General features: G+C 50.8%; 2 protein-coding genes across 6 annotated transcripts in view; one reads left to right on the forward strand and one right to left on the reverse strand.

Moving 5' to 3' along the window:
* Positions 1-178: 178 nt before the first annotated feature.
* On the forward strand, positions 179-17,315 carry ANKLE1 (ankyrin repeat and LEM domain containing 1; the record flags this gene model as incomplete). Of its 2 annotated transcripts, none has more annotated exons than XM_083483625.1 (9): positions 179-291; positions 644-796; positions 2,874-2,979; positions 3,929-4,037; positions 6,304-9,075; positions 10,149-10,311; positions 12,985-13,156; positions 15,490-15,619; positions 16,521-17,315. In XM_083483625.1, 9 exons carry the CDS (start codon positions 179-181, stop codon positions 16,691-16,693), a joined length of 3,891 nt encoding a protein of 1,296 aa, XP_083339751.1. In that variant the 3' UTR covers positions 16,694-17,315. The 2 variants fall into 2 exon arrangements, with proteins under 2 accessions (XP_083339751.1, XP_083339752.1); XM_083483626.1 differs by having other exon boundaries at positions 226-291; positions 622-796.
* Positions 17,316-18,723: 1,408 nt separating this feature from the next.
* ABHD8 (abhydrolase domain containing 8) overlaps positions 18,724-24,016 on the reverse strand; it is a 44,579-nt gene continuing 39,286 nt past the window's right edge. For all 4 annotated transcript variants that reach the window (XM_083483993.1, XM_083483994.1, XM_083483996.1 and 1 more), the window contains exon 5: positions 18,724-21,416. In XM_083483993.1, the coding sequence (XP_083340119.1) occupies positions 21,261-21,416 (156 nt within the window). In that variant the 3' untranslated portion in view covers positions 18,724-21,260. The remainder of the gene's footprint in view (positions 21,417-24,016) is intronic.

Below are 24,016 nucleotides of genomic sequence, written 5' to 3' on the forward strand. Positions count from 1 at the left end.
ACAGCGGCTGTGAGGGAGCCGCGGCGGGCGCGCAGCCCTCGGCCGGGGCTGCGCGGGCGGCTCTTCGGCTGCGTCTCGAGGCGACCCCGCCGGGCCGAGGTTCCGCCGCCGGCCGCGCGGGGATGGAAGTAGCCGCTGCCTCCTGTGGGAAATCTGCGCATGTGCGGGCGGAGTGAGCATGCGCAGATGCGCCTCCTCGGCCCCTCGGCCGCCCTCTAGTGGCGGAATGGAACCAGGCGCCCTGCCGCTCTCGGTCCGGCTGCGCGAGGCTCTGTCGGGCGGAGAGTGCGAGTAAGCGCATGTGTGAATGCACCTGTTCACGTGTACACGTGAATTTCTCTAGCGGCTTCTCCCTCTTTTCTTCGTTTGTTCCTTTCTGGCTTTGCAAAAGCTTATGTAAACAAAAACTACCCCTGAAATAATAATAATAATAATAATAATTATTATTATTACTTTTATTTTATTATTACCACCAATGCTTTTCTTCTAGAAAAAAGGTGCCAGAACCCTAGAGAACCCCCCCGGAAAAAAGCACTGATTATTACAAAACGTGAATCTCTCCAACTGGTTTTGGGGGCTTCTTGGCTTGCAGATCTTAATTCCTGGAATTTTATCTCTTAGTTGCTGTTTCCTTGCTTCCCAGGATGGTCGAAGCCCTTCTCCAGCAGGGAGCGGACCCCAACTTGGTTCTGCCCGAGGGAATTGCCGGCATCCACCTTGCCGCCGGCATGGAGCAGGAGAGTGGGATCCGGTGCCTTGCCCTCATCCTCCGGTACGGCGGAGACCCCAATATCAGGTATTCTGCAGGGTCCTTCTGCTACATTCATGGGGAAATGAGCTCTGAACCCTCCAGCGAGCATCTAGTGTGAGCAAACGTATTTGGCATCAGATTACTTGCATAACCCTGCAGCATTTCTCCGGTGAAAATAGGGACATCCTATTTAATAATAAATAAATAAATAAATAAATTTACTATCTATACCCCACCCATCTGACGGGGTTGCCCCAGGAATTCTGGGCAGCTTCCAACATACAGTGAACGCTCAGGTTGCGAACGTGATCCATGCGGGAGGCATGTTCTGAACCCGCAGCGCCACGTCTGCGCACACGCGGGTTGCGATTCGGTGCTTCTGCGCCATGCGCAAAGCGCTATTTAGCGCTTCTGCACATGTGTGAGCACCGAAACCCGGAAGTAACCCGTTCCGGTACTTCTGGGTTTCGGCGCGTCCGTATCCCGAAAACGCGCAATGTGAAGCATCTGTAACCCGAGGTATGATTGTATACAATAAGATAAAACTTTAAACATTACCCCCAAAAAATCCCTATACATGGCTGCCTTCAAATGTCTTCTAAAGATTATATAGTTACTTTTTTCTTAGACATCTGATGGGAGGGCATTCCAGAGGGCAGGCACCATCACCTGGTTCCCTATAACCTCACTTCTCACAGGGTGGAAACTGCCAGAAGACCCTCAGAGCTGGACCTCCGTGTCTGGGCTGGGTGATGGGGGTGAAGAATCTCCTTCAGGTATACTGGGCCAAGGCCATTTAGGGCATTAAAAGTCAACACCGACGCTTTGAATGGCACTTAGAAACGTACGTTATATGGTCCCGGTGGCCACTCCCAGTCACCAGTCTAGCTGCCGCATTCTGGATTAGTTGCAGTTTCCGAGTCACCTTCAAAGGTAGCCCCACAGAGAGCACATGGCAGTAGTCCAAGCGGGAGATAACCAGAGCATGCACCACTCTTGCGAGGCAGTCCGCAGGCAGGGAGGGTCTCAGCCAGTGTACCCGATGGAGCTGGTAGACAGCTGCCCTGGACACAGATTTGACCTTCACACCCAGTGGTCAATAATAATAATAATAATAATAATAATAATAATAATAATAATAATAATAAATTTATTATTTATACCCCTCCCATCTGGCTGGGCTTCCCCAGCCACTCTGGGGAACGGCTTCCAACACAATATTAAAATAAAGTAATGCATCAAACATTAAAAGCTTCCCTAAACAGGGCTGCCTTCAGATGTCTCCGAAAAGTCTGGTAGTTGTTTATCTCTTTGACATCTGGTGGGAGGGCGTTCCACAGGGTGGGCGCCACTGCTGAGAAGGCCCTCTGCCTGGTTCCCTGTAACCTCACTTCTCTCAGGGAGGGAACCGCCAGAAGGCCCTCGGCGCTGGACCTCTGTGTCCAGGCAGAACGATGGGGGTGGTGACGCTCCTTCAGGTATACTGGACAGAGGCCGTTTAGGTCTGACCTCAAGATAATAAACTTTTAACGTCAAGAACCATGCAGCTCCAGAGACCTGCTTTACTTTAAAGGGAAAGATCGTAGTTCACTGATAGAGCATTCACACCTTGTATGAATCTCGGGGGCTGAGGGGGCTGGGAAGGAGAGCTGCTGCCAGTACAGTGGTGCCCCGCAAGACGAATGCCTCGCAAGACGGAAAACCCGCTAGACGAAAGAGTTTTCCGTTTTGGAGGTGCTTCGCAAAACGAATTTCCTATGGGCTTGCTTCGCAAGACGACAATGTCTTGCGAGTTCCTGCTGGTTTTTCCCCTCCCCCCCCTTTTTCTAAGCCACTAAGCCGCTTATCATCTGATCCGATAAGCCGCTAAAAGCCACTAATAGCGCTAATCCGCTAATCCTTCAATGGGCTTGCTTCGCAAGACGAAAAAACCACTAGACGAAGAGAATCACAGAACGGATTCTTTTCGTCTTGCGAGGCACCACTGTACTAGGCTGGGTGCTTGGCTGCCCGATGTTCGCGACAACAGGCCATTGCAATAAATCGGGACTCTTGACACCCTTCAGGCCTTGGGCACCTAACGTTGTGCAAGGTGCAATCCCAGGCTTTGCTTGTGATTTAGGTCCGTGGACGGTCTCACCCCCTTGCATGTGGCAGCCGCCTGGGGGTGCTACACGTGCCTAAAGCTCTTGCTGATGGAAGGAGGAGACCCCCACCTGAAAGACCAGGTAGGCCAGAGAGTTCTTGCCATTGTGGGGGGGGCGGGGGGGAGACAGGGTTGCAGGGACTTCCTGTTGCTGTTGAGCTGAGACACTGCTTGCTGGTTTCTGGTTGGGCTCTGTGGTAAACGGGATGCTGTCTGGGCCCCCTTTGACCCGATCCAGCAGCCGTGCTCTTTTTAAGTTCTTCCAGTCATAGGCTAGGACCCTTGTACCTACGGGACCACCTCTCCTGGTCTGCCCCGTGGAGGATCTTAAGGTCCACAAATGACAACACCTCGGAGGTCCCAAGTCGCAAGGTGGTTAGACTGATCTCAACTAGGGCCAGGGCCTTTTCAGTACTGGCCCCGACTTGGTGGAACACTCTGTCACAAGAGACCAGGGCCCTGTGGGACTTGACATCTTTCTGCAGGGCCTGCAAGACAGAGCTGTTCTGCCTGTCCTTTGGTTTGGACTCAGTCTGACCCTTATGCTTCCCTCCCCTTTTGGTTTTGACTTTTAAAATGAGGCTGCATTTTAAATTGCATTTTAACCTGTATTTTAATTTGTTTGTTGTTGTTTTCTTATTATGTTTTTACTGAAATTTAATTGATGTTAGCTGCCCTGAGCCCGGCTCTGGCCAGGGAGGGCGGCATATAAATAAAATTTCTTCTTCTTCTTCTTCTTCTTCTTCTTCTTCTTCTTATTATTATTATTATTATTATTATTATTATTATTATTATTATTGCAAAGATAGAGTAGACCCACTGACTTCACGAGAAACCATTCCAGGGAGAACCGAAGCACTGGCGGTTGACGAGTTGAAGCTGTGAAATTGTTTCTTGGTTACCTGGCCCATGTTAATTGGAATAAGGAAGGGCAAGGAAGGGAACTTGGATGGAGAGAACCAGCAAGCCAGATTAGCTGGGGGGGGGGGGAGGCCCAGCGCCTTGGTCCTCTAACCTCTTCTTTCTCCCAGGACGGGAACACTGCCATCGACCTGGCTTTGGAGGAAGGGAACGAGATGTGCCTCCGTATCTTGCAAGGGTTCCTGGACGAGGCTGCAGAGGGGCAGCACCGCTGGACGAGTAAGTAGGGAGAAGCAATCAAGCTCCCCGCCCCCCCATGCAATGCTATCTTCGCATCCTATCCCCCGATTTTAAACTTTACATTCTCATTTGTTTGCTATACCGTAACTGCGGCCGAAACAGAGCTTAGCAAAAAAATTCGGAAGTGTGGGCATGAGAAAACATGAACCTGTTTAAAATATTTAGTACAGGCTTCCTCAACCTTGGCCCTCCAGATGTTTTGAGGCTACAATTCCCATCATCCCTGACCACTGGTCCTGCTAGTCAGGGATCATGGGAGTTGTAAGCCAAAAACATCTGGAGGGCCGAGTTTGAGGAAGCCTGATTTAGTAGGTGGTGCTGTGGGTTAAACCACAGGTGGTGCTGTGGGTTAAACCACAGAGCCCAGGACTTGCCGATCAGAAGGTCGGCGGTTCGAATCCCCGCGACAGGGTGAGCTCCCGTTGCTCAGTCCCTGCTCCTGCCAACCTAGCTGTTCGAAAGCACGTCAAAGTGCAAATAGATAAAAAAAGCACGTCAAAGTGCAGAGGTACCGCTCTGGCGGGAAGGTAAACGGCGTTTCCGTGTACTGCTCTGGTTCACCAGAAGTGGCTTAGTCATGCTGGCCACATGACTCCCTCAGCCAATAAAGCGAGATGAGCGCCGCAACTCCAGAATCGGCCACTACTGGACTTAATAGTCAGGGATCCCTTTACCTTTACCTTTAAGTTACCTTTAAGATAAAAATGAGAGCATCATCTTACGAGATCTTTGAGCATAGGAGAGGAAGTTGACCAACAACTCTGTTGTTATTAACTTGTTTGTATCGGCCAGTAAATATCCCAGGCGTCCAGTGTCTTATCGTTGGCACTCCTGCTGAGGCCTCACAACCCCAGCCTCACTCACTACCATTCAGACGAACTACAGCGACACTGGTATCAAGAAGGTGACCCCTGTCAGGAGCTCGGCCTACACTCGTGTAGGACCCTGGCAGAGACACATGCCCGACTGGCATGTTCCCTCCCTCCTGGTTGATTGTTCGGGAGCTTCAATAGATTTCTCCAGCCCAAGCATCACAGCGACTGATGCCAACCGACACCGGCACACTTAGAGATCCGCAGAGTTTGCACAGTTGCGTAACAGACCTCAGCAACTCAGCATTTTGGCTAATCTACTTTATTTACATATAAACACACACAGAGCACTGCAACATGGCTCCCTCTCTCTCTAGCATCAGACAGCAAAGAGAGAAAAAACAAAGGACAATAGTCCCACTTCACGGAACACAGTAACACAAACATCCTGTCTCCGTCACTTCCCACTCTGTGGAGTCAAAACATATACCGTCATGTGAAAGACAAAAATCCCATGACTGCAATCATGGAACAGGAATTCTAACAACCCCACCCCACCGGCCCTTCTGATTATTACCAATCTGAATAGTTTTTAAAAAACCCCACAGCCTGTAATATTCAGCCTCTTTATACACTTACTTTATCTTTGATCTACGGAGCGGATATTTTACGTTTTGTAGTTTTTTGACACTTGCATCAAATAAGAAAAGAGATTCCGACTAAACATTAGGAAGGTCTGACCGTAAGAGTTGTCTGGCAATGGAACAGACTCCCTTGGGAAGCGGTGGACTTTCCTTTGCTGTAGGTTTTAAAACAGATTGGATGCCCATCGGTCAGGGATTCTTTAGCTGTAATGCCTACATTGCAGGTAGTTGGGACAGATGATCCTTAGGGGCCCCTTCCAACCTAATATTCAAAAAAATGGAGGGACGCAGGTGGTGCTGTGGTCTAAACCACTGAGCCTCTTGGGCTTGCCGATCGGAAGGTCGGCAGTTCAAATCCCCGTGATGGGGTGAGCTCCTGTTGCTCTGTCCCTGCTCCTGCCAACCTAGCAGTTCAAAAGCACGTCAAAGTGCAAGTAGATAAATAGGTACCACTCTGGCGGGAAGGTAAACACCGTTTCTGTGCACTCTGGCTTCCATCACGGTGTCCCGTTGCGCCAGAAGCGGTTTAGTCCTGCTGGCCACATGACCCAGAAAGCTGTCTGCGGACAAATGTCGACCTGAAAGTGAGATGAGTGCCGCAACCCCATAGTCGCCTTTGACTGGACTTAACTGTCCAGGGGTCCTTTACCTTTTACAGTTATTTTCTGCAGTTTTCAAAAATGCTTGAGATGTGTAGCAGGATGCCAGCAACTCCTGTTTCCCTAATTTCAGAGGCTCAAATTAAATAATCCTAGCCTCATTTGTCCCTCTCTTTCTTTTTTTATACAGGCTACCGAAGAGAAGAAAGCTTCCTCACCACCGTGACTGAAGACACCTTGAACCCTGGGCGCTCCTTGAGGCTTTACGACGCTTGCCCCATCCTCTCGGGCGGAAGCTTGCGGCCTCCTCCGGATGAGAGCCTTCAGCATGCAAAGCCACCCACCTTCCTTTCTCGCCCTCCGAAGAGCCAAGATAAAACTTGTTCCTTTGAGGACAGGATCGCTTCTTCGTTCCTAACGGAGTGTTCTTCGGCTTCCAGCACTTTGTCCGATCAGGGAGACCTCTGTGCTCAGCCGGCAGCCTCAGCCAGCTTGGGCAGCGTGCTTGGGCAGCCAGCCCCTGGTCCCTTGGCAACACGGGGTTTTCACATCGGAGGACCCGAGCCCCTCAAAGCAGATCTTGGCACAACCCAAACTCTTTGCGTCCAGAGCACTACAACTAAGGGGTCCCCTTTGCCTCCAGCCCCAGACAGCGCATTTCCCCCTTCCACTTTAATCGACCGCAAGCTGAGAGCGAGCCTTGAAATACAAAACGCTAACAGATCCCGGGAGATCCCCGGGCCCTCTCCCACCCATGCAGTTGTGTCCGAATGTGAAGCAGATCCCGTTGCCAGCATGCAGGATCCCAACGCCACCTTCAACCTCTCCCACTATGGCAGCTTCCTAGACCCAGACCTTGTGGTGAGAGCCACGGGCCACGAAGGGCTGGACGTCACCTCGCCCGATCACGCCTACCTGTTCACCCGGGAGAACGCTGCAGCCGTCTCGGACCTGGAAAAGACGGTCATGGTCAATGCGGAGTTCCTTCCCAGCAGCTGTGGGAATCTGGGTGGAGGCACCGAACGAGCCGAATCATTTAGTGAAAGCTCAAGCAGTGGCCAGTATGCCTCATGCGACAGCGAATGTTACGCAAGCACTACGGAAGCACTCCGCTGCAGCGAGGCTCAGAACCAGGAGGGAAGGGAGGCCAGTTTCAGCTGTTCCACGTGCAGCTCCCACAACACTGGGAGCAACAGTTTAATGTCAGAATTGTCCTTAGGCCCGTCTTCCAGAGGACCGGTAAGCCGCTCCAGAGAGCCGGTTGAGGCATTTAGCGAGAGGAATTCTCCTGCTAGGTCTGACCGCCTGAGACATTTGTGTGACAGAATTGGTGGCAAGGGGGCTTATTCCAACACATGCGCTGGGAGGCAACCTTTGGACCTGGTCTGCTTTGGAAAGGACGAACGGCCCAAGAACGGCGGGCAGCCGGGTTTCTCCCAAACGTCCCAGGTTCTTGCAAAATGCCCTTTGCAGAAGTGGGGAAACCAAGGCACGAAGTCTCCGCCATTGAGGGAAACGCAGAAGCCAAGGATTTATGCAGCAGAGAACGAGCATCTTTTGGAAATTTCCTCTCCCATCGTTGGGAGAGTTGGTACCTGGGAACAGCAAGGCAAACTAAAAGGGAGTGGGTCACCTGAAGCGCAGGAAAGGTTGAGTACAGAGGAAAGGAGAGGATTTCACTCCACGAGCACCAAGGATGTGGAGGAGCACTTGTGGACTCCAGAAACGGTGCTCATACAGAAGGCATCTGAAGAGACGTCTTCCCCGGGGAATGAGAGCCCTGTCCCTCCTGGGATGGTCTGGGATGCGGCTGAAACAATGGCCGTCCCTCACCAAACTCCCCCAAGCACCAGGGAAGAAGAGCCTGCCGGCTTGGAGGCCAAGCTGAGGTCAATGATGCTGGCGACCAGGGTCTGCCATTCACCGCTGCTCCAGCCCCACCAAAGCCCCCGGCACGTTACACCCCGAACCAAAAGCCGCATGATGGCGTCGGCCACGCACAATGCCAGCTCTTCCTCCTCCCTCTTCAACGAGACCCTGGAGGTGCCACAGCGTCCCAGGCGGACGAGAAACCCCAGAGGGCAGATTCCGGCCTCCGGCGATAGGCAGGATCGATCCGCTGTCCCAAGCAACAGCGGCCTGCCTGGTGCGGCTGGAGGCAAGAACGGTGAACTCGATGACACCTTATTAATAGGGGCTGGTCTCAGCAGCTGTGAGCCAGGGAGCTGCTCGGGGTCCCTCCCTTCGGACTGCCCTCTCATCAGCCCGGATACACCAGGAAGTTCCGGGAGAGATGTTTGCAGAGGATGTGACCGTTCTGACACCAAATGTGGCAGCGACCATGCGGCAGATTCAGGGGAAGAGCTTCCCTTGAAGGAGAAGAAGCTGCCACCAGGGAATGGTGCCCAAGAAAGCCTGGATGCTGTGCTGCCTCGGGGTGAACCTGAGCGGCTAAGTGCCAGGCGTGGTAGGACCAAGAGGCAGGCCAATCGCTCGCGAGTGAGCTTCAGCCGGCTGCCTGCACCGAGAGTGTCCACCTGCCCGTCCGGACGGATGAGTCCCATTGCCCAAGATGTCCAGCTGTCGCCCGGTGGCCGGCCCGTGAACCTGAGCGCCACTGAGCCCGTGGAATACCTTTACGAGGATGAAGGGCACGCCCTCGTGGAGCGCCACATCCCTTGCACGGACGACTCCGTGGCCAACACCACCAGCTCCGAAGACACCGTCATCTACGACTGGCGGGCATACACCGGTCAAGCGGCCGGGCCAGCAGATGTGGGCAGCAGCTCTCCACCAGCTGCCTCTGAGCTGAGCCACCTCTCAGACGAAGCGCTAGTCCGGCAGCTTCGAGACTTCGGCGTCAACCCGGGTCCTGTAACAGGACTCACCAGGAAAATTTACCTGCAGCTACTTGAGAAGCTGATGAGCGACCCGAAGACCAAGGCCCGGAAGGGGTCTGCAGGTGAGTGGCTGCTTTGCCTGGGGGTAGGGGAGGGCCTCAGCCCATTGATGGAGGCCGCCTTTGCATGCAGAAGGTCCCGGGTTCAACCCCTCCGGGGCATAGCTGTCAACGTTCCCTTTTTGTAAGGGAAATTCCCTTATTCCGAGTAGGATTCCTTGCAAGAAAAGGGGAAAGTTGACAGCTATGCTTCAGGGTCATCTCCAGAAAGGACATCCCATGTGCTTCTTTGCCTTTAACTGACATGCCTTTAAAGTTGTGGACGGGAGGTTTACATATGGTTTACATATCTCCTTTGCTGATTCTAATTTTTAGGCTAAGGGGCTGAGAGCTCCTGTTAAAAATAATAATATTAATACACGAATCCCCACCACCACACACACTTACACCTGTTCCGATCTAGGGCTGGGCGATACCTGGCTTTCAACATCGCAATATATCACCAGCTAAACATCGTGAAATGTTGATACAGTGGTACCTTTGGTTGCGAACAGGATCCATTCCGGAGCCCCATTCGCAACATGAGCAGAACGCAACCTGCGTCTGTGCGGGTCACGATTCGCTGTTTCTCTGCATGCACGTGACGTCATTTTGAGCATCTGCACATGCGTGAGCGGCGAAACCTGGAAGTAACCTTTTCCGGTACTTCCGGTTCACCGCGTGACACAACCTGAAAAGATTTATCCCGAGGTATGACTGTATATCACAACATCTGACATAAGAATGGAGCTGTGTAGAGGCACGGGCTGGCTTCACAGTTTTCCCCACATTGTGATTTTTGCATAACACACAGACACACACACACACACACGATTCGTGATATATTGCCAGTTCCAAAATTATGAAACCGATATCACAATTGGGCTTCAAACCAGTTTAGGACGATATAGCAATATATCGCTCAGCCCTATTCTGCTCATGCACGATTTAACAAAGTCTCTCCCCTGTGATCGTATATTCAGATAATATTCCATCGTTCTTTCCTTGTTATGTGTCGTGTGCGTCTCTCCACCATGTGTTAACAAACTTCTCTGTTTTGGTGGGGGTGGCGTTGTCTCTTCTTCACTTGCCTCCAGGCTACAGCCCAGAATTGTCTTCTGCCCTGGACACTTACCAGATCCCAGATGGCCAGGAGGACGAGATGGCTTTGGCCAGGCAGTTCGACCAGCCGGACAAGAGCCGCAAGTGGAGAGAGGGTCTTCTCAAGTCCAGCTTCAACTACCTGCTCCTGGATCCCAGGTGTGGAAGCTTTTCCCCGATTCTGCCGTCTCAGCTGCCCCTGGGGGGGGAGGGAAGGAGGCAATTCCTACCTTTTCAGACTCAGCTGAGTTTTGGGCAAAGACTGAGGGTATAGTTTGACAGCGCGCAGTCTTCTCCACGGAACAGAACCCTCAGGGTGTTGCCAGGCCTCTCTGGCCAGGCGAGGAAAGGGTTTGGGGCCTCTTCCCTTGCCTCTGTTCCATGGCCTCACAGCCCCATCTGATCACCAGCTCAAATGGAGAAGAGCTTGTCAGCTGGTAGAGCACAAGTCTCTTAAAGGCCTGGAAACGATGCCTTATGAGGAACGGCTAAGGGAGCTGGGCATGTTTAGCCTGGAGAAGAGGAGGTTAAGGGGTGATATGATAGCCATGTTCCAATATAGAAAAGGATGTCACATAGAGGAGGGAGAAAGGTTGTTTTCTGCTGCTCCAGAGAAGCGGACACGGAGCAATGGATCCAAACTACAAGAAAGAAGATTCCACCTGAACATTAGGAAGAACTTCCTGACAGTAAGAGCTGTTTGACAGTGGAATTTGCTGCCCAGGAGTGTGGTGGAGTCTCCTCCTTTGGAGGTCTTTAAGCAGAGGCTTGACAACCATATGTCAGGAGTGCTCTGATGGTGTTTCCTGCTTGGCAGGGGGTTAGACTCGATGGCCCTTGTGGTCTCTTCCAACTCTAGGATTATTTGAACCTCAGGGTTGTGGGTTCGAGCATTGCAGGACTAGATTAGGGTTTCCCAAACTTGGGTCCCCAGCTGTTTTCGGACTACAACTCCCATCATCCCTAGCTAGCAGGAACAGTGGTCAGCGATGATGGGAATTGTAGTAGTAATAATAATAATATTTTTTTATTTATACCTCGCCCTTCCTGGTTCAAAAACTGGGCTCAGGGCGGCTAACAACAAATTTAAAACGCTTAATTATAAAAGCAGCATAAAATACGGTATAAAAACATGAATAACAATAAAAATCAAAAATCAATCCGATAATCCCCAGAGCTAGGTGGCTGAATTGGTCCTACTTGGGCCAGCGAGGAGGCCGAGGGAGAGTTAGCTGTGGGATCTCAGAGCGGGTGATCTTCATAAAAGGGGAGGGAAGAGAAGGGAAATAAAAGATCAGGCTGAATTCAAATTAAAGGCCAGGCGGAATAGCTCTGTCTTACAGGCCCTGTGGAAGGAGGTTAAATCCTGGTCAGAAAACAGCTGAGGACCCAAGTTTGGGAAACGCTGGGCTTAGGTGACCCTGATGGTCCCTTCCAAATCTGCGGCTCTATGATTCTATGACCCAGGGGTGGGAAAGCTCAAGCCCAGGCGTCCAAGGGCCAAATTCTCCCCAGGCCACACAGAACATCCTTGCCAGTCCTGCTTTGCACGCACACACACACACACACACACACACCAGGTGTCTTGGCCTGGCTGGGATGCACCCTTGGAACTCCACGCCACTAGGTTACCTGGATGGAAGTAACATTTTCATCCATGTCTCCACCTGCCTCTGTCCCTGCACGTCGCCTCTGGATGGGAATGCAGCCCTCAAGCTGAGGGAAAGGGTTCCCGCTCCCCGATCTAGGGGGGTTGCATTTTGTGAGTGCATGTGTCTCACACAGACCATATTGTGCCTCCTAGCATCCCCCTAAGAACATAAGAAGAGCCTGCTGCTGGATCCGGCCAGTGCTCCACCTAGTCCAGCATTCTGTTCCCACCGTGGCCGACCAGATGCCTCGAAGGGAACGCGACAGGCAGGGCACGATCGCAAGGGCCGTCACCCCTCCTGCCGTTTCCAGGAGCTGGTGCTCAGAAAGATGGCCACCTTCGACTGTGGAAGCAGAGCTTGGCCATCATGGCTGGCAGCCGTTGACAGCCTCCCTGCTCCTCCACAAATTTGGCCAGTCGCCTCTTCAAGCCCTCCGGGTTATATATAATAATAATAATAATAATAATAGATAATTTATACCCCGCCCATTTGGCTGACTTTCCCCAGCCACTCTGGGCTGCTCCCAATCGAGTGATAAAACAATACAGCATTAAATATTAAAAACTTCCCTGAACAGCGCTGCGTCCAAATGTCTTTTAAAAATAAGATAGCTGCTTATTTCCTTGACATCTGGTGGGAGGGCGTTCCACAGGGCAGGCGCCACCACCAAGAAGGCCCTCTGCCTGGTTCCCTGTAACCTCACTTCTCGCAATGAGGGAACTGCCAGAAGGCCCTCAGAGCTGGACCTCAGTGTCCGGGCAGAACGATGGGGGTGGAGACGCTCCTTCAGGTATACTGGGCTGAGGCCGTTTAGGGCTTTAAAGGTCAGCACCAGCACTTTGAATTGTGCTCAGAAACGTACTGGGAGCCAATGTAGGTCTTTCAAGACCGGTGTTATGTGGTCCCGGCGGCTGCTCCCAGTCACCAGTCTAGCTGCTGCATTCTGGATTAGTTGCAGTTTCTGGGTCACCTTCAAATGCACCCACATAGAGCACACTGCAGTAGTCCGAGCGGGAGATAACCAGAGCATGCACCACTCTGGCGAGACAGTCTGCGGGCAGATAGGGTCCCAGCCTGCGTACCAGATGGAGCTGGTAGACAGCCGGTTGTTGGCCCATCGCTGCCTCCTGTGGCGGAGAGTTCCGCCAGTTAACTCTGCCCTTCTGCCTGTGCCCGACAGAGTGACCCAGAACCTGCCCTTCCGCAGCCAGTACATCAGCCGGGCCGAGTGTTTCCGGACGTTCATCAGCGCCATCTTCTACGTGGGCAAGGGGAAGCGCTCCCGGCCGTACTGCCACCTCTACGAAGCCTTGGCGCACTACCAGCAGAGCCAGAGGAAGCAAGGCCGACAGGTGCAGGCAGCGCAAAGCTCGGGGTGGTGCCCCGCTCTCCCCTCCGGCCCTCCCCTGCTTTGAGGCAAATGCTGGGAGGGGGGAGGCTTGGCTTGTATGCTTACCTGGGAATAAGTCCTACTGAGCCTAAATGACTTCTTTAAGCTGATAAATAACGCCAGTGGAGTCACAGTAAGGGGCTCCCTGCTTGCTGTTATACAGTGGTGCCCCGCAGGACGAATGCCTCGCAAGACGGAAAACTCGCTAGACGAAAGAGTTTTGGAGGTGCTTCGCAAAACGAATTTCCTATGGGCTTGCTTCGCAAGACGACAATGTCTTGCGAGTTCCTGCTGGTTTTTTTCCCTTTCCCCCCCCTTTTTCTAAGCTGCTAAGCCGCTTATCAGCTGATCTGATCAGCAGATAAGCCGCTAATAGCGCTAATCCGCTAATCCGTCAATGGGCTTGCTTCGCAAGACAAAAAAACCGCTAGACGAAGAGAGTCACAGAACGGATTCTTTTCGTCTTGCGAGGCACCACTGTACAGTCTGCCCTGAGAGTATTGTATGAGTTGGCTGTTGAGTGGAGAGTTGGATATTTGCGGTCTTTTCTTTTTTTTGTAGCAAAATACAACATTTATAAGGACCAGTAATATAACAATAGAGTGGTACCTCAGGTTACAGACGCTTCAGGTTACAGACTCCGCTAACCCAGAAATCGTGCTTCAGGTTAAGAGCTTTGCTTCAGGATGAGAACAGAAATCGTGCTCCGGTGGCGCGGCGGCAGCAGGAAGCCCTATTAGCTAAAGTGGTGCTTCAGGTTAAGAACAGTCCTTCAGAACTAATTAAGTTCTTAACCCGAGGTACCACTGTATCACTATTCCCAGAAGTATGTTTATAGTTTTCGCTAACTATCAATACAGTTCTAGTTACGGGTAGGTAGCCATGTTGGTCTGCCATAGTCGAAATAAAATAAAAAAAATTCCTTCCAGTAGCACCTTAAAGGTCAAGGGACCCCTGACCATTAGGTCTAGTCGTGGCCGACTCTGGGGTTGCAGCGTTCATTTCGCTTTATTGGCCAAGGGAGCCGGCGTACAGCTTCCGGGTCATGTGGCCAGCATGACTAAGCCGCTTCTGGCGAACCAGAGCAGCGCACGGAAACGCCGTTTACCTTCCTGCCAGAGTGGTACCTATTGATCTACTTGCACTTTGCAGTGCTTTTGAACTGCTAGGTTGGCAGGAGCAAGGACCGAGCAACGGGAGCTCACCCCGTGGCAGGGATTCGAACCGCCGACCTTCTGATCGGCAAGTCCTAGGCTCTGTGGTTTAACCCATAGCGCCACCCGCGTCCCATAGTAGCACCTTAGAGACCAACTAAGTTTGTTATTGGTATGAGCTTTCGTGTGCAGGCACACTTCTTCTATCAATACAGTCTTGCCCAATTTGCTACGTCTGACGACCGCTTCCAAGGCCTGGGGAGCGCAGGAGGCGATGGTGCCCAAGCTGAGGCCAGGAGCTGGGGGGGCGATAGCAGACCCAGGCCAGGCCCCCTCTCCCCGCCAGGCAGTGGTACCCAAGTCCCCTCTATGGCTCAAGGGGAGCCAGACCTAGGCAGGTGGATGGGCGGTTGGGTGCCTTACCTGCACTCTCAAGTGGAAGAGAAGGCTGGGGCAGCTCAGGCCCTGTCCATTTTACCCCCCACCCGCATTTGGGAGGAGCAAAGGGGTCCAAGACCCTTTGGCACCTATGGAACCATGTTGGGCTGCCGTCTTCCTGCCTCGGCAGCTGTTTTTTCAGAAGCGTCTGGATGAGTCAGGCCCTTTTTGTTTTTGTTTTTCAAATGATATTTATTGAAACACAAGAATTTTAAAAAAAAAAATACACAAAAAAGACAAAATTACAAAAAAGAAAAAAAAAGAATAATAAAAACACAAAAAGTAAAAGAAACAATAAAGCCATTTTTTTCCAAATTCTCCACGTTTCATTACCTTCTTTCCCTGACCTCCTCCCCCTCCCATCTCTTGTTTCTTGATTAATAATTGTCCCAGCAAATCCTTTCCATAGTTCATAATATTTTATCATTATGTTATCTTACTCTAATCTCATTTTATCTTTTAAGAACAAGCTTAAAGTTTGAAACTCAATTTTTTTTTTTTTAAATCAATTTCTCAAAACCAACCCTTTTACCAGATTCTTTAAATATTTTAACCAGAGCCAATTAATTTCATTTCAGCATTTTCCCAACATTCATAAAACTTTTCAGGCCCTTTTTGGCAGAGGTGGGCATCCTGTCTTGAAACAGACCTGAAAGCAAACACTTGTTTTCTGCCGCTAACCCTCTCCCTTCCTTTCCTCCAGGCCTGCTCCAAAGTCCAGCATATCCTGGAAATCTGGGCCAGCGGCCAGGGGGTCATCTCCATGCATTGCTTCCAGAACGTCATTCCGGTGGAAGCCTACACGAGAGAAGCCTGCATGGTGGATGCCATCGGTAAGGCGTGTGCCAGCTACGGCTGAAGGGCAGGCTCCGTCCCAGGATAGCTCAGTCGGTAGAGCAGGAGCCTCTTAATTTCAGGGGCGTGGGTTTGATCCCCACATTGGGGGTGTGCCCTTTTAAAATGGGGAAGGGGGGAAATTATTGTGTTGTTGTTATAACAACACTTTGGAGGTCACAAGTCGCAAGGTGGCTAGATTGGTCTCAGCTAGGGCCAGGGACTTTTCAGTACCGGCCCCGACTTGGTGGAACGCTCTGTCCCAAGAGACCAGGGCCCTGCGGGACTTGACATCTTTCTGCAGGGCCTGCAAGACAGAGCTGTTCCGCCTGGCCTTTGGTTTGGACTCAGTCTGACCCTTATGTTTCCCCTTCCCTTGCGATTTTGATCCATGGGCTACTTTTAAAATGAGGGTGCATTTTAAATTGCATTTTAAATTGTTTTGTCGTTGCTTTCCCCCCCTATTATGTTTTTATTGTAATTTTACTGGTGTGAGCTGCCCTGAGGCCGACTCTGGCTGGGGAGGGGGGGGGGAATAATAAAATTATTATTATTATGATTAATTTATTATTGTTGTTTTTATTTTGATTATGCATTTTGTATTTTATGTTGTGATTTTCCATCTTGTGAGACCTGTGGGAATAGGGCGGTTTAAGTACTAAATAAATAAATAAGAAAGAAAGAGAGAGAGATGATAGCTCATAGCTCCTTAGGGTGAAGCAGCACTTCCTGGAAGCGGTCATCCGAATAGGACTGGGACCACCACATTGCTAACCCCCGCCTGTCCTAATTCAGACATCTGTTCGGGGGGGGGGGATTTACCGTGGTCAGTGGTATCGAAAGCCACTGGGAGATCTAGGGAAATCAACCGGCTCACGCTCCCCCTGTGTCTTCTTCCAGGGCTGAAGATGCTGACCAATCAGAAGAAAGGGAATTACTACGGCATCGTGGCGGGCTGGCCTATGAGGCGGAGGCGCTGCCTGGGCACCCACCTCCTTCACAGAGCCATGCAGATCTTCCTGGCAGAGGGGGAGCGGCAGCTGCGCCCCGCGGACATCCGCACAGGCCAGTGACAGCTGCCTGGCTCGCGAGGCTCTCTTGGCACAGCTACCACCCAACCACGTGGACCCAACACGATGCCCGTGGCCTGGTCAAGGCAGTCGTCACATCATGCCCAAGGGCTTCCTCCACCTCAGCCCTCCGGATGTTTTTGGCCTACAACTCCCATGATCCCTAGCTAGCAGGACCCAGTGGTCAGGGTTGATGGGAATTGTAGTCTCAAAACATCTGGAGGGCCGAGGTTGAGGAAGCCTGGGCTAGGACTTGCCTTGTTGGGTCTCCGCCCCCCTTTGGCTTGGCTTGGAGTTGGGAGTTCGCGGGGAATGCGGAACTCCCTGCCACTGGATTCCCCAATGCCTCAACAGGAGAGACTGATCAGTGTCGGACAAGCTTGAATTCGCTCTTGATGCACATTGACAGAACTGAATGTTCATCTCTCTCTTTAAACAGAGTCTCCTGTGCCCTTCTCAGAAACAGATATATATGTAGCCGTCGGTCGTGTGCTTTTACTGTTTTTAATTCTGTAATTTATGCTTTTGTGTTTTTTTATACGTGGCTTTCTCGTTCAGTCCCCCTCTCCTTCGGATCATGTAGAGTTGGTGAAAAATTAAATGTTTTTCTAGGATCGGGCAGAAACGCGTGGCCTCCTGTCCCCTTTCCTCACCCCCACCCCACTCCTCCTGCCCCTGGTGGCTTCCGGCCTCTGCTCTCGCAGCTCTTTTCAGAAGGGAGGAGGAGAACCTAAGAGCTGAAACGGGCCACGGTGAGGACATCCATTCCACCCTGGCACACACACACCTGCTTTAACGCAGGACTTGCAGTTTATAGCTGTCCATCTTTTGCTGAAGCAACTCCAACCATCACCTCTGAGCACGCAGACCTCCAAATAGCATCAGGACTGTGGAAAGCCTGGTCCCAAAAGGAGCTGCCTTCATAACAATTTTTTAAAATGATTAATTTTTAAAAAAGTTCAGGCGTGGGTGAGCTCTTCCTTCCTTGATTTCTCCAAGCTGCACAGCCATCTGCGGGGGCTGCCCTGGATTTCCTTCCTCCAGTGGCGGGCTGGACTAGTTGACCTTCAGGAGTACCCTTGCCAACTATGGTTTCCTCATTCTTTCACTTGGAAGGGACAAATTTCTAGTCTTGTGATGGCCTGGGATTTGGACTTGGATGCTGAACCCGAGGGATCCCAGCCTGCACAGGAGTCCCCGCCTCCAGAACCAGCTGAGCCGGGGCTGGGGCATGAGCCTGAAGAGTCCTCACCTGTGCTGAGTCTGCTCTGGCTCCCGAGGTGATGGAGGACCCATTGCCTGCAGGTGCTCCACTCTCAGCCCCGTCAGGGGAAGCTGAGGTTGCCTCTGGGTCCGGTAACCCTCCAGCCTCTCCTGAGCTGCAGAGGCTCAGGGCAGAGAGGCGGAGGGAACTAAGTTCCCGCAGGAGGAGTGCAAGCCTCCAGGCTAGGAGAGGCGAGTCACCAGAGGATTGGGCCCGCCCTGTGCCCCAGGGCAGATAAAAGCTGGCCAGCCCCAGCCACAAGTTGCAGGAGCAACATTGTTGGTTGCTAGTTCCTGCCAGAACCCTTTTCTGCATGAGCTCCTGACCTCACCCGACACCCTACTGTGCACCCAGCTTCGACTTCTATGGACTGCCTTCCTATTGCACCATCGACCCCGGACTGGACTCGGACCTCGCCTCTCGGCTAGCCCCCGGGACCAACACAAGTCTGCTTTGTGGTAAAGGCTGAAGATGTCAGAAACACTCAAGCAAACCTCCCTTGCTGAGTCGTTATGAGGATGAGACAAGCGACGGGAGAAACCTGAACTCAGAACCAGTCTCTCAACTGCCTGAAAGGAGACACAAGAGGGTAGGAACCAGCCCTACCGCACAAAAGAAAATTTCCTATTTGTTCTACCTGCCGTTGGCCCCCAGAAAGTTTCTCAGAAGGAAATGTGGCCCTCAGTTATAGGAAGGTTCCACAGCAGTGTCATCTCCTTCCAAGCCTCTACCATCTCGACTCTTTTCTGCAGATCCAAGAAACGACTCCTTTATCTGTTGAGAATATAATACTTTTATTTGAGAGTCTAGGGTGACACTTATCGCACAATCCCGTTTCGTCTCCCGGCTGGAAAGAGCCTGGATCTGTGGAACTCACAGCAGCAGGCTCCCCCCCGCCCCTCAAAATAAATAAAAACAAAACCATGGATCAATTTCCAAGCTGGTTAAAACAGTCTCCTAAGAATACAGATTTTTTAAAAATAATAAAAAAGGTATTAAGCGGTTTATTATGGTTACGATGCTATTAAGGAGGCTCAACACTGGTTTGTAAACAAGCGAAGTCTGGCTGCCCGTCCGTGGATGCGCAACAAGGGTTTGGTCATGGTGGGTATTCACACACATTCTGCCTTGGATCTCCAGAATCCCAAACTGCAATCCCATACCCTCTGACGTGTTGCAGGAAATGACCTTGTGTTGGATTAGAGTAGGCAGGTAATGGTGTAGAGTGGATGGAGATAGCATTTGAAATGGTCAGTGTGTGTGTGTGTGTGTGTGTGTGTGTGTGTGTGTGAATTGTTCCAACCAAATAATGGGGGGGTTTTTTGAGCTGCTTACAGAAGTCCTGAGTCAGGGAGGCCTGCCCGCGGCAGGATCAAATAATAATTTTTTAAAATCTAATTTGGGACAAAAGAGGGTTATCAGGCAGGGCACCACTGCCAGCCTAAACTGATCTGTCTCTGGCCCCCCTCCCCACCGCACTGTGGCTTGTGTGAATGTACCCCACACTGCGGCTTGGCAGGTTCTGGGCTGGTGAAAAAAACCAACCAACCATTGAGAAGAGCACATACGAAGTTAGGATTGGGAGAGGTGGCGAAGTCATTGCGAGTATACGATTCAAACCCAGCAAAATGCTGGAATACTAATTTATTTTTTTTAATGGCTGCAAATGTCGCTGTCCTGGGTGTGTTGTTGAGTAAGGCGAACGCTTAGAGGTCAGGAATTCTCTGGCCTGCAGGCCCGTGCTGCCATCTTCCCCAAACCATGCCTTCCCCCTGCTCATCTGGGTCTAATCCTGCACTGGCTGTGCACCGTGGCTGGGAAGAGATCCTTATGGCAGAAAAGGCAGCGGGGCTTAATTCCAGCTGACAAGCGGTGCTTACAGCTGTTTGAAGCCGCTCATTTAAGCGAGTGGGGGAGAGGAAGAAAAAGGTATCTGCCAGTTTCAAGGTGAGGTGCGGGGCTCACCTGTCTATCGTGCTATCATAGCGATGTCATGCGATTGGGAGGTCAAATTCAGCCTGCAAGGCCCGTCCTGATCAGGTTCCAGCCCAGGAAACCACAACAGTCTCCCACCCCCATTCCATCTGGGTTTGTGCCCTTTTCCCCTAAAGCCTCACCAGTTTTTGGGGCGGCAACGTCGAGGAGCAGATTTTGAGAAGTCACCTTTCTCTGCCCTGCAACTTCCCTCTGATCCAAGTCTTTATCATTAGGCCAAAGCAGCTGTTCCTAAGATGAACAAAATGAAACAAAAGCCCCATTCCCAGCCAGAACTCCTTTCCATTTCTCCTGATGAATGGGGAAGGGAGGGGAGCGTTCCGAAGGTTTGATGCGGAGGAAACAGGGAACTGACAAAATAAGGAATTACTCAGTTACGGGGACTTTGCTCTCCCAACCAAAGTGCCAAAGATTGTGGAGAGGAGAGAGGTGCCTTTACCCTGAAATACCTTTGGGTGTTGCAATTTTTCACAGTACATTTACAAGCTGCCAAAGACCAGAAGCGAACCCCCAAACTCCAGAAGGGCTCCAGGACCTTCTGCCCAGAGAATGCGGAGGTTTGGAGGCGATGTGAAGAGAAGGGGAAGAGATGTTTGATGGGTGAGTAAATACTGGGGAGCCCTGCCCCCTGAACCTCTTTGTGAGGGGCTTGGGAACGCCTGCCCCACGGCAGAACCTAGCACTGGCGCTCGTCTCAAGCAATGGGCAAGTGTTCGAATCTCCCCACTGCCTTCTCCTTCCTGGCTCAGCCAATGTGGAGAATTTGTTTACCACACCCGGTGGGCCTTCGAGGGCAGAGGGAATTCGGGGGGAGCAGGGTCGCCGATTTAATAAGCTGTGTACACAAATCCGGGTGGGTTCAATCGCGCCCGAGTCAGCTTGGCCGGCTCCCAAACGGAGTCGAGGTTGCCATCTTGGGACAGGTCCTGTGAAAGCGCCACAACCTCTTTTCTGCAGCCTTCCAGAGGCTGAGCGTGAAAAAACGAACGAGGACACTACAAGGGGGAAGGCGAGGGCGAAAGCGCAGGGAGCGGCCGACCCCTTCCCTCCCGCCTGTCTTGAGGGTCCACCTCACTCGGCCACGACCCTGCATGTGCCCAGCCCACAAAGGTCCAGTCCGCTTCTCTGCGGAGGAGGAAAGAGCCTTTTCCGCCCGTCCCGCATCGCAGGGCGGAGGTGTCCGCCGGCCACAGCCGCACCTTCTACTGCCGCAGGCTCCAAACCAGAAAAAAACATCCCTCTGGAAGCAGCAACGTGAGCAGGCCGCTAGTTTCACGAAGTAGCTGTTAAGGGTTTTGGTTTTTTTATTTCTTATTTCTTCTCTGCTTCTGTTCCATCCACGGCAGGCACAGCCTCCGGCTCCCATAGCAGGAACTCGTGCAGAAGGGTGTTCACTGTTTCCGGACACTCCATCATAACCATGTGGCTGCCTTCGTCAATCACCTTCAGGAAAGCGATGAGCAGGATCTGGGGGGGAAGGAAAGGGGCAGGAGAAGGTTTGAAAGGCAGTTCCCTGCTCCGTGGAAGCCTAGAGGGCTCATCTCCCGACCCTCTTGTTATAACAGTAATAATTACTATAATAATTACTTTTATTATTTCAATTTCATCATCAACCTTTATTACGGTCCAGAGACCCAACAAATCGTTACAAAGCAATACACAATTCATACAGCCTACCTCCAGGTTAAACAAGCATTTTGTTCAGAATATAGGGATCATTGGTTCTTGCAACCACCGATAAAAACTTTCAATTTATATACAGCGGACGCTTGGGTTGTGAACATGATCCGTGCGGTATGCACGTTCGCAACCCGCAGCGTTCGCAACCCGCGTCTGCGCACGCGCGGCTTGCAATTTGACGCTTCTGCCCATGCACAAAGCGCAATTTAGCACTTCTGCACATGCGCGGCCACCGAAACCCGGAAGTAACCCGTTCCGGTACTTCCATGTTTCGGCAGTCCGCAACCCGAAAAAACACAACCTGAAGCGGCTGTAACCTGAGGTATGAATGTACTGCACTTAAACAGAAGATTCCAGAGCGGTGTACAACGTTAAAAACACATTACAGAACTTTAATGATAAAAATATAATTAAAAAATATAGTAACAGACAGCCTAATAATAAAATAGTCATAATAACAGTCCTCTCCCCCACACTTTCACAGGCCACAAAGATTATTTAATCGTCATAGGCCTGGGTAAAGAGGAATGTTTTTTGCCTGGCACCTAAAGACAATATAGTGATGGCCCCAGGCAAACCTCTCTGGGGAGAGCACCCCACAATCGGGGAGCCACCACTGAAAAGGTCCTGCTCTCTTGTTGCCACCCTCCAAACCTCTTGGGGGGGCATAAAAAGGGCCTCAGATAACAAGCGCAGGGTCTCATACAGAGAGAGGTGATCCTTAAGGTATCATCATTATTTACTATTATCATTAAAAGCAGGAAGAAGGGAAGGGCACTCACTCAGTGGTAGATAATTCCAACGCTAGGGGCTACTCTGCTCACCAATCTTGTCTACCCATTTGCTCCCCACCCCACCTGCCCTTTTACACCTCACGCGCCCCTCACCTGTCCCCACCAAAGGGCCCTCGACTCTTTCCCCAAGCCCCACCCCAAGCTTTTAAAGGAGGGGAGGAACTACACCCAGCAGTTTGCTAAACCGCAGTGTGAAGAATCTCCCAGCCCCCTTGTTATTTTCCCTTTTTTTTTTAGAAAAAAAGTATTTTTATTAGTAATTTCAACATAACATTTTATCAAAAAACATATCATCCTTAAATCCCCCTCCCCATTTTCCCCTGCACGTTACAAAACTGCATGTTACAAAACTTAATTTATCTATCTAGATGTTATCAATAAGAAGTTTGTGAATGTTTATTCAAAACCTGCCAAGGAGTCCAGTTCATTTTGTTGTTGTTCCTTTAAATACTTTGTAAAGGGTTCCCATTCATCTTTAAAATCACAGTTATCCTTGTCATGTAGTTTGTGTGTCAGTTTTGCCAGTTCTGCGTAGTTTTGCCAATTTATGCAGAACTGGCATACGCCCCTCTGTTAAACATCTTGCCTTAGGCCCCAGCTGGTGCAAATTTCAGGTTCTTATGACCCTCCTGGAGTTCCCTGTTTCTGGGCATATAACCATAGAATTGAACAGCACTCAAGTGCACTGAGGCACACCAGAAAACATTATCCCGTTTCTCTGGAGAAAGGCAGGGGATTGGAGTGGGATTTCTTTCTTTCTTTTCATTCCGCCCCCCCATTTATTTACAGTGGTGCCTCGCAAGACGAAAAGAATCCATTCTGTGATTCTCTTCGTCTAGCGGTTTTTTCGTCTTGCGAAGCAAGCCCATTGACGAATTAGCGGATTAGCGCTATTAGCGGCTTTTAGCAGCTTATCTGCTGATCGGATCAGCTGATAAGCGGCTTAGAAAAAAGGGGGGGGAAACCAGCAGGAACTCGCAAGACATTGTCGTCTTGCGAAGCAAGCCCATAGGAAATTCGTTTTGCGAAGCACCTCCAAAACGGAAAACTCTTTCGTCTAGCGAGTTTTCCGTCTTGCAAGGCATTCGTCTTGCGGGGCGCCACTGTATTTATTTTATTTTATTCACATAATAGACATTCTTTACAACAAACAACTCCAAAATAAGCAGACAACTCCAAAATAAAATCATATGTAAGAAAACACAAGTCTCATGTTTTCATTTACACTGATCTCCTCTCCGATACCTTTACTTGATATTTCTTGCGGCTTTCTGCTTTCCTTATAGAATCTTTATAAAAATTTAAATCTCTTAAATATTACGCCAATCTTTAACAATTTCAATTAACCCCTTCACCTCCCTCCCCTCCACCCGTGTGTGATCTTCTTTACCTACTATTATTGTTGTTATTGTTGGGTTATTCACTTTATTTGTTATTCCATCCTTGATATATTATTATCCTACCTACTTGTGCCTTTTAAACTTTTGCATATTAATTTTCATAGAATCATAGAATCCTAGAGTTGGAAGAGACCACCAGGGCCATCGAGTCCAACCCCCTGCCAAGCAGGAAACACCATCAGAGCACTCCTGA

This window comes from Podarcis liolepis, assembly GCF_965112155.1.
Source record: "Podarcis liolepis genome assembly, chromosome: 18".
Lineage (NCBI taxonomy): Eukaryota > Metazoa > Chordata > Lepidosauria > Squamata > Lacertidae > Podarcis > Podarcis liolepis.